The sequence below is a fragment of the Schistocerca piceifrons genome, chromosome 4 (genome assembly GCF_021461385.2).
Source record: "Schistocerca piceifrons isolate TAMUIC-IGC-003096 chromosome 4, iqSchPice1.1, whole genome shotgun sequence".
Classification (NCBI taxonomy): Eukaryota; Metazoa; Arthropoda; class Insecta; order Orthoptera; family Acrididae; genus Schistocerca; species Schistocerca piceifrons.
The window spans coordinates 429097647-429108317 of NC_060141.1; the positions used below are offsets into that span (position 1 = coordinate 429097647).

At 43.2% G+C, this 10671-nt stretch overlaps 1 protein-coding gene across 4 annotated transcripts in view; it reads right to left on the reverse strand.

The window, feature by feature from the left end:
• Positions 1-7987, reverse strand: part of LOC124795078 (alpha-tubulin N-acetyltransferase 1-like) — a 102102-nt gene extending 94115 nt beyond the window's left edge. Inside the window, exons 1-3 of one of the 4 annotated variants that reach the window (XM_047258894.1) lie at positions 7700-7979; positions 7332-7616; positions 6833-6982 (exon numbers count right to left, since the gene is read on the reverse strand). In XM_047258894.1, coding sequence (XP_047114850.1) covers positions 6833-6982; positions 7332-7435 — 254 coding nt within the window. In that variant the 5' untranslated portion in view covers positions 7436-7616; positions 7700-7979. Of the gene's footprint in view, positions 1-6832; positions 6983-7331 lie in introns of all 4 variants that reach the window. The other 3 variants (XM_047258895.1, XM_047258893.1, XM_047258896.1) reach the window with 3 other exon arrangements.
• Positions 7988-10671: the final 2684 nt, after the last annotated feature.

The window sequence follows — 10671 nt, forward strand, 5'->3', positions numbered from 1 at the left end:
TATGGGGTGCAGTACAGTCATAATGGAAGACGCCTCAACACGGAATGCTCAGAGCACGTCTGTAGCAGCAGAAGGGCAAGATTGATACACCTGCAAGAATACGTTCAAGTGATACCAGTGTATTGCAGGTTGAAGTAAATATTGCAGTTTTTTTTCCAATCTTGCATTGACTCTCCTCAAATAGTTCTGCACTTCTGTGACAACCACGTGTTTCCACTCTTCAGGTAATTCCCCAGGTTCCATCTCCATTATACTGGACCGAGTAATAATGCCTTTACAGAAGTTAAGGGTGTCGTGTATCTCCACCACAACAGAGGTGGTCACTGAGGCCTTGCATTTCAGAAACTTAAAATACTTGGTGTGATGTGACAGTTTGAAAAAGAACTGTTCCATTAAGAAGTCATGGAATGCTCTTTAAAGACCCAGCAATACCCTGTAAGATGTGACTGTAGAAAGGGAGACCTTCTGAAAGGTTTCCACTGCTCTCTTGATTACAATGAAAGTATTGTGGCAGACTAGTTCCTGTTACTACATTCTGAGACTTTGTATTGGGCGGACTGACTAACCGACCTGTCTTTGTCAGATGGGTGTAGGTACTACCTGAGAGTACACCCACCCCATCATGAGCAATGTGAATTGAGGTCGCTCCACTGGGATCTCATGAGATGCTTAGGAAACTTATTTCAACCCAAGCAGAACCCCATGTGCTTGAGCAAAAGCAAACCTTACACAACTGGCGGCAGTGTGTGTGTGTGGAGACTATTTTCCTCAACAGTTATTCACCCCATCAGCATGGAGCATACCTTGAGGTTAAGGGTTGAGAGGTGTGTACCTTCCTTGCAACCCAAGCATTGAAGCCAAGGCCTCCATTATCTGAAACGCAACGTTCCACTGCCATGCCTAATTACCGTCTCTGATGTATTGTAGGAGTTTATGGTAGAAGAGGTCTGGTGGCACTGTCCACTCCCCTGCTCGGGAAACCTGGGTTCGTCATGCTCTTACCCAAACACTTCGGGGAAGAAACATACCTCCTTTCCCTAGTTGTGGGATACTCTTCGTCAGGCCTCTCCACTGAGACCTGTCCGGTCTGGGTGACCCTGCCAGCAGCTGTGCTACTGCTGATGTAGCCCTCAGTGTCACTGAGGCACACAAACCTTCCCATATGGCACTGAAGAGGCTTACGAAAACGCGGTGTCCCTGGGAAGAGTAATTTAGGAGACAAAGCAATCTGACCTGATTCCATATGTCATCTAATGAGACAGCTAACGAAGTGCAAGATTCCTATGGAGCCTGAGGAAATAAATGAGGAGAGACAGACAGCAGCAGCTGTTTCACATAAAAACTGCATCTGGCACATTAACTGTAGTCCGAAGAGTAAATAAAGAGCCAGTAATTTGTTTCAGTCAGTCACAAATAGTGTCTGGAAAGGCCTCCTTTATGTAGTAGATGGGTAACAACCAAAGGAAAACAAATATCTAATATGATTAATGTTACCCAGAAAGAAACATCATGACCATTCAGGTGATATTTTAGCAGTGATCTGGAACAGCCAATAGGCACAAACATTCTACAGAAACGAGGACCTGAAAAATCTTTGACTATTTGGAATTGAATATGACAGCTGAAGTATAAACATATTTTGTGCTATTTATAAATGAGGCTTGACCATCTTTCTTTCCTGTGTTAACTATTAAGGGATAATGACACTTTGAAAAGTTGAAATATTGGAATACTGGAAAAAGTGGAAAATAACAAGAATGCATTTTCCAGTAAGACAAGGCATGACAACAACAGTGTATGAAAGTTCCAGATTACATTAACTGTCAACTGCAATAATTACTTGCACATCCATGACATACAGCACCTTGTTTACATTGCTATCCCACTCACTATATTCCTCAGGGTGTGGTTTCAACAAGCACATAGCTTAACTCCACTACCTCTGCTCTTGAATGTAATAGAAGTTACTGAAATAGAAAAGTCATGAAAGAAAGAATAGTACAGGACAAATAGTGAAAGATACCATTGTCTGGCACAAATAGCAGAAGAGAGCAGATTAAATTACAAGGAGAAACAAATGCCCACCTAAAAATGTCTTCAACAAAATGGTTCTGAAACTGATACACAAATTAGAAGACTAACAATAACAAATAATATCTTGGTGGGAAACCCTTTTCAGGAGTAAGTAGGGCATATGTGTGGCAATTACCATTGTAAATATTTAGGAGTAAAGGAGACCTCTCATCAAATAGCAGAGACACTGAGTTGTTGATTGGCAGACACGAGAGAGAAAGAAAACTTGCTAGCTTCCTGAATAAATTCTTTGTTGAGAGCGGGCGGGCGGGCGCGTGCCCACACACACACACACACACACACACACACACACACACACACACACACACACACACCAGTGCCCCTACATTGTGCCGACTGGTCGTGTCCAGGCGGCACACTGTAGACTGTAGGGACGTACGTACGTCTCAAGAAAGAGAACAATGATAAGGCGGTAAACCAATAACAGACGTAAAAGCAACAGGGCACCCCTCCAACTCCTCAAGCAGCTGACGAGGTTAATGTTCCCTACCTCACAGAGAGGATTAGCAACCATCTTCACAGTTAAAACATAAAACTAGTTCAGCCATTTTGGCATCATCCACTAGCACCAGAGACAGTCCCTCATCAAGTTTAAGGTTTCCTGTAATGTGGCCAAAATGGGGCAGTCCAGTAGGATTTATTTATTTATTCTCCATATTTAGTCTATTGTCTGAAAAGAAAAAAATACGTCATACAAATCAGACTGGCACCACACTGACAGCACAGTGGATCCTCATGTCGTAAGACGTGGCCAATGTGAAACTGACAGAATGGTAGATTTCCTGCGAGAAGCGCAAAATGAAGACTGCCACTTCGTTATGATCCACTTCATTGCTGCCAGTCTGTCTGGAGAAACTAGGGCACGGTAATCCATTTCGCAAACCTCCAACAACTGATGGCGTAGTCAACCACAAGTCCAGTTCTGGTACCCTTCTAGGTAACCAATTTGGCCAATCAGTCAGCATGGTCATTCCTTGGGATCACAACGTGAACTGCAATCCAGACAAAGACAACCTATTGTTCACCTGGATGGAGATCAGAAAGGAGGAGATCCTGGATAGTCAACCAATGGGTGTCAAGGGTAGCAATGGTAGATAGCCTGAAGACTACATGTGGAGTAACTTTCTTAAAATGTCTCACCAGTGCAAGAATGAATGTGACTGAGGGCTTCAGTGATGGCCAACAATTCTGCAATGAACACACTGCAGATGTATGGCAGGCAGCACAGTTCACTGCACCTTGCATGTGCGTAGGTTGATCGTACAGCTGTCGGTGTATACCATTTCCGAACCTGGAAATGTACCTAGGATGGCCAGAATAGGTGGTGCAAACCAGGGAGTTTACACACTACTTCATTCCAATGGATAAGTTAGACAGATCCAAGGACCATGGGGGCATACATATTGGTCCCTGACAAGGGGCAACAGTGGGGGACATCGGGAGTTCAGAGCAGACACACTGTATGTTAAATGCGATTGTGACACCAGTCCTGGGCTGCTGTTGCGGGAGGTGGATCTCCATACCAAGAAAAAGGAAATAGTGGTTTTGGATGCTCACAGGAGCAGCAAATATGTATCACATAGTTAAACAGGAGTTGTTGCCACCTGATCTGCAGTGGAGTGAACCCAACCTCCACAAGTAGGCTGTTCACAGAGCTAGTCTGAAAGGCAACTGCTCCAAGTTGGACTCCACAATGGTGTACTGCGTTCAGCGTCCGTTATGCTGAAGGCGATGCCGAGCCATATGCCAGACTCCCACAATCAAGACAGGACAAAATCAGAGCTTTGTAAAGTGAGAACGCGAAGAGTCTTAAGGTGTGACCAGCACATTTGCTTGAGTTAGCTAAGGTGGGGAAGTCACATTAACTGGGCATCAAAGACCAGCCCCGGAAAGTGATAAGACTCCACCACATTAAGCAATTTGTCATCAACATAGAGTTCTGGTTATGGATGGACGATCTGGTGGCAAAAGAAGAGTATGACACATGTCTTGGTGGATGAAAAACCAAAAGCCTTGGTTGAAATCCCAGGACTGCACCTCATGGCAACCTGCAGTCGGCAGCTAGATCGTTGATGGCTGCAGCTAGATCATTGATAGCCACTAGGAAAAAAAAGGGCACAGTCAATACAGAGCCCTGCAGAACCCCATTCTCTTGGATGTGGTAGCATACTGTGGAAAGCAGCTACTTGAACACAGAAAGTACAGTGCAAAATGAAGTTCCAGACAAGACCCGGGAGTGGGCCGTGGAGTCCCCAAAAATGTACAGTAATGTGGAAATGATGACACCATTTTGTGTCAAGTGTCTTTCGTAGATGAAGAAGACAGTGATAAGGTGTTGACACTAGGTGAAAGCTGACCAAATAGTCAGCAGTAGAACAGCCCTGGCAAAAACTGCCCTGGTATGGAGCCGAAAGATCCTGAGACTAAAGGTAAAAACACAGCCACTGGCTCACCATACATTCCAGCAACTTGCAGAGAGAGTGAAGCTACTTGGGTAATAACTGTCCATCTCAAGGTTATGTTTACCCAGTTTTAGTACCTGGACAATCATGCTTCCTAACCAATGAGAGGGAACTCATCCTCACTCCAGATATGCTTGAAAATGGCAAGGATGTGACATTATCAATTCAACAATAGGTGTTTGGGCATTTGGTTGTGGATGCAGTGTAGCCCTGGACAGGACAACGCGCTAGGGCACTCACTAAACAGGCATTACATGGCTCCAGTTGACATTTAGTGAAATGTAATTAAATTCACTCCACCTACTGTTTGAGGATGTGAAGTGTACATGAATAATTCTCAGACACAGAGGATCAAGCATAATGCACAGAAAAATGTTTGGCGGCAACATCTGACTCTGTATAGACAACAGAATTCAGGGATATACAAGATACTCCTGTGGGGTACTGTTGTCCACATAGGTACCGAACCTTTGCCCAAACCCCTGAAGGGTGGGTACATGGTCGAACGGCAGTAACATTCCATTCCCAACATTCTTGTTTGTGTCATTTTCTTACAAGGCAGACCCAGGCACAGAGGTGTTTGAATGCTCTGAGGTGCTCCGTCAATGGATGTCAATTATGGCTTTTGATAGTCTGCCTGTGACCACTAATGACCATGGAGATTCCAGAGTGAGATTTTTACTCTGCAGCGGAGTGCGCGCTGATATGAAACTTCCTGGCAGATTAAAACTGTGTACCCGACCGAGACTCGAACTTGGGACCTTTGCCTTTCGCAGGCAAGTGCTCTACCATCTGAGCTACCGAAGCACGACTCACGCCCGGTACTCACAGCTTTACTTCTGCCAGTATCTCGTCTCCTACCTTCCAAACTTTACAGAAGCTCTCCTCGCAGGAGCAAAGATGCTGTATTGGAAAGGAATGAAATAGGAAAATGGAGGGGGGGGGGGGGGGGGGAAGTAGAAGTGGAGTGTATATATAACTGAAAAATAAATTGATCTGCTAGTACTGTGTATACGGATGGGGTACCACAGTCGGGATATGCATTTGGCACATGTTGACACTGTGGGAAACATAGTGAAAACCACAATACCTGGATGTATTATGTGAGAAGAATGCTTAAGTACAGACTGATCTTGCCAAATGCAAGATGAATACTATAATATTGAAAGTTTGTGAGACTTAGTGGTGATATATATGCACCACTGCCAATAACCTGGGGAGTGTTACCATACATCAAAGTATTAGTGGTATGTTGTCTATGTATGTTAAGCCACTTAGGCCTACTTTAAACTGGATTAACCCACATACCATCTGTAAGGTTCTAAGAGGTGAATCGTTTCCACCAGTGATAAACTTAAGAGAACATTTAAAGACAATGGTATTCAATTTGTTTTGTCAGAATTTTGGAAGTTTGTGTTGACAAACATTTTGACAGATTTCAATATCTTAATATCACTTCCTACAGAATTACATGGAAACATCAACTATTAAATTAGGGAAGTTATGCCTAATGTACTGTTCAAGATTATTTTTTATTTGAAGGTTTCTGCAGAGTAATGAATGACTTAGCCTACGCATGCAGCGGGGCTTTGCTACAGCAAGTAGTTGCGGAACAAATCTTCAATGGCAAAGCATGCATATAAAGAGAAGGGGTAGAATGATACTTGGACACTAGAAATAAGAGAGATGGGTTAAAAAAAATTTTTTAATTGAGAAAGCAAATGGGTTTTAATCTGAAGTCACACAATGAGTTCCAAAGTAAATTTAATGTATCCCATATTTTTGAGGTTTATCGTACTGTTAAATGTATACCACAACTCTAAGCACAAATGATTAAGAATTCTGAAATGGGGTTATATACAGTAAATGATTTATATTCCAGCTCATAATGAAATAAGTTTACAAGAAAGGCCAAGATTAGAAAACATAAAGAACCAAACATAAAATTGTAACACAGCTAAGGCAGCAGGTAGTACTGTTGAGTGTCAAAATGGTATGAGATGTAAACATAAATAAAATGCCCAATGGGAACCTCTTTGATTACGTACGATAGGGCACCCTGATAAGGATTGACAGAAATAGCTAAGACTGATCTCAGTGATACATGGTTGATATGACAGAAGAAAGGAAGGGACCATGTGCGTTCAGTGGTGTGCCTATTATTCAAAACAGTGGTTTGTCTAGCATAGATTTGTGCACAGGTTTGATGATTTGCAGTTAACAGATGAAAAATATAAATAATTAGTGACATGTATCAAATAAGTAACAGAACTTACTTATTTCCTTCAGGATCAACAAAAATATAAACTGTGTAATCAACATTCCTCATTTTCTCTCCACTTGTTATAGCTCTCTGTAGACCTTGAGCTTTTGCAGATGCCTTGCCCATTTCATCGAGTATTTCTGACACTTTATCAACACAATTCCTATAACAAATTCACATATGTAGTAACGCACTCTTAAATTGCTTCGTATCATTCACAGTAACACAAAATGCATTATTTAAAGTACAAAATGTATTTCATTAAGGCGCAACCTTACATACAATTCATTATGCTAAAAGAAATCCAATTCGTTCAACTAAATTAAGCACACTACACGAAATCTCCAGCTACTGGACAACATAATTAGGGGAAAACATGACACAAACGAGAAAAAAAATGATTATAATTTACAAGCTATTCATTCTGGCAACGTAAATAACATGTGTAGAGCATGCCATAGTCGCATATCTCACTACATTCAAAAACTTTTAACAAGATATTCAGTACTTACTGCGAACCGCGACGATCTCCGACAAATCCTTCGGGTAGCAGACTGCTCCTGATTTTCGTTATTTGATTTGGAAGTATCTCATTTACGCTGAAAGGGAACTCCATTCTTATTCGAAGACACTACCTGATTTGCATGCACCAAAGTTTCGTATGCACCAAAGTTTCGTATCACAGCAACAACAACAACAAATGTCACAAGTCGTTACTAGTCCAAGGAGTACCAACGGAATACAACTTGATTGTGCTGTATTTAAAGAAATCTCTGACAGCAATACCCACGTGATGTCTGTGGTGGAAAACGTTTATGTAGAACAGGAATGTGCGAATATTCAGCAGAAATTGTCATGAAAACTAAAATAATCATGCTACCTCACAGCCGTACGACGATTGCAGTGGCATGCAACATTACAACGGCTTTCTCATGAACCTGATTTCGTCGAAACTGAAAGTATATTCCGGCGCCAACATTGCAGAAAAGGAAAGCAGCGATTACGTAAGGGCGTACCTATGCGGAAGAGCAGACATTTCGCAACAGATGCCACAAGATGTCTATATAGAGCCTTGCTATATTCCTTTTAAAATTCGTTGAATAGTGAAAAGCGAGGATACAAGATTGCCATTATCATTAAGACTCACGGCACAGAAAAGAGCAATAAAGGTTGCACCGGCATGTGATGAACTTCAACAAACATAAAACATAGCAAGCGGAAACAAGTGCTTGGGTGGATGAAATGCAATGTTTTTTTTGGCGGACACTCAGAAGAGGAAAAATCTTTGACTACAATTCTTCCAGTAGAGATCAAATCAAAGAAGAAAACTAAACGCGATCAGTAAGCTACCGTATATATTATGGGTGAACCGTAACCGTTTAGAGAACGAAGCAGTATGATTGGATCTGCTCACATACGAATTCCTTTTTTACTCATAACAGGACTCTTTTGTTTTCGGGATACGGGAACATCGTTGTTATCACGCATGACTGCACTTGTTTCATTCCACATACCTAAAAAAAGTACAGTCTCTAAACAGTTACTGTGATGAATTGACCGATATGGTTTTCATTTGCGGCAAGCTGCAACAGACTTTTACTGGTGCCTTGTAGGTCTATTAAGTATTTTCTTGCAGTACCATACTTCATGAGCGCGCGAGGTGACGCAGTGGTTAGCACACTGGACCAGCGACCCACGTCTTAACACTGTGCCATATCATTCGGACGTACAGCTGGAATTGAACCATCATTTTGATATGCAACACCACAGAACGTTTCTATTATAGGCTGTTGAGCCAAAACAGCACACAGCTACAAATTCTCAGCACACTAACACTGGAAGAGGCAACTTTGGAAAATGGCGTTTTCAGTTGCAAAGCAAAACCTTTGTTCCGCCTTGGAGGACCTCCGTCACTGACTGGGTAGGAGCAGTTGTGATTCCTTCCCCCCTAAATGGATCAGAGCTGCACTACACAGCATAGGCTGCTACCTAGGCCTGATTATGTATAGAGTGCACACAAGAGATTTTTTTAGATTATTCAGCTCTCCATCCTGTCCAGATACCTGTAGGAGGTCCCAAAGCATTAGTTGTAAGATCCAAAGAAATGCCTCTAGAGGTGAGACCATTAATCGCCTGGTGATCAACTGTCAAAGCATTCACAAGAGAATCCCAGATTTTGAAGCACTCCCAAAAAGCACTGGAGCTCACAAGATATTAGGTACAAAAAATGGTTCAAATGGCTCTGAGCACTATGGGACTTAACATCTGAGGTCATCAGTCCCCTAGAACTTAGAACTACTTAAACCTAACTAACCTAAGGACATCACACACATCCATGCCCGAGGCAGGATTCGAACCTGCGACCGTAGTAGTCGCGCGGTTCCAGACTGAAGCACCTAGAACCGCTCGGCCACCGCGGCCAGCGATATTAGGTACAGAAAGATGACTAAAACTTGAAAATGGCAACAGAAAGATTTTTGGTGTAAATCTAAGTGTACACGAAAAGGACAGGCAAATGCAAACAGGGGTGTAATGGTAGCTCACAGGCCTAAATTCCGGTTGGGGGGGGGGGGGGGGGGTCGAGAAGCATATTGGAAAATGCCCTTCCCTTTTAAGGTACACATAGCTAGCATTCCTAATTAGCAGTACAACCACTACTACCACTAATAATAATAATAATAATAATAATAATGAAACTCACTTTTATTAACTAATGAACTGGTAGATATGGAATTTGAGCACTTTACTTGTAAAGCAGGCTAACCCGATGATTCTTCTTCTTTCTGAATCTGTCAGTAATACTGTCATATGATGTGTCTCTGCTCTCCAGTATTTGCAGTACTTGTTCTTCAACTGAGGTACAAGGAAGAGTTGACAGGTGATCCTGGGCCATACTGTTATGAATTATGTTTTTACTCATTTAAGACAAGGAGAACTACTTAACTGAAACACTTGTTGCAGAAACGGTAGCAACTAGACAAAATACACTCCTGGAAATTGAAATAAGAACACCGTGATTTCGTTGTCCCAGGAAGGGGAAACTTTATTGACACATTCCTGGGGTCAGATACATCACATGATCACACTGGCAGAACCACAGGCACATAGACACAGGCAACAGAGCATGCACAATGTCGGCACTAGTACAGTGTATATCCACCTTTCGCAGCAATGCAGGCTGCTATTCTCCCATAGAGACGATCATAGAGATGCTGGATGTAGTCCTGTGGCACGACTTGCCATGCTATTTCCACCTGGCGCCTCAGTTGGACCAGCGTTCGTGCTGGACGTGCAGACAGCGTGAGACGACGCTTCATCCAGTACCAAACATGCTCAATGGGGGACAGATCCGGAGATCTTGCTGGCCAGGGTAGTTGACTTACACCTTCTAGAGCACGTTGGGTGGCACGGGATACATGCTGACATGCATTGTCCTGTTGGAACAGCAAGTTCCCTTGCCGGTCTAGGAATGGTAGAACGATGGGTTCGATGACGGTTTGGATGTGCCGTGCACTATTCAGTGTCCCCTCGACGATCACCAGTGGTGTACGGCCAGTGTAGGAGATCGCTGCCCACACCATGATGCCGGGTGTTGGCCCTGTGTGCCTCGGTAGTATGCAGTCCTGATTGTGGCGCCCACCTGCACGGCGCCAAACACACATACGACCATCATTGGCACCAAGGCAGAAGCGACGCTCATCGCTGAAGACGACACGTCTCCATTCGTCCCTCCATTCACGCCTGTCGCGACACCACTGGAGGCGGGCTGCACGATGTTGGGGCGTGAGCGGAAGACGGCCTAACGGTGTGCGGGACCGTAGCCCAGCTTCATGGAGACGGTTGCGAATGGTC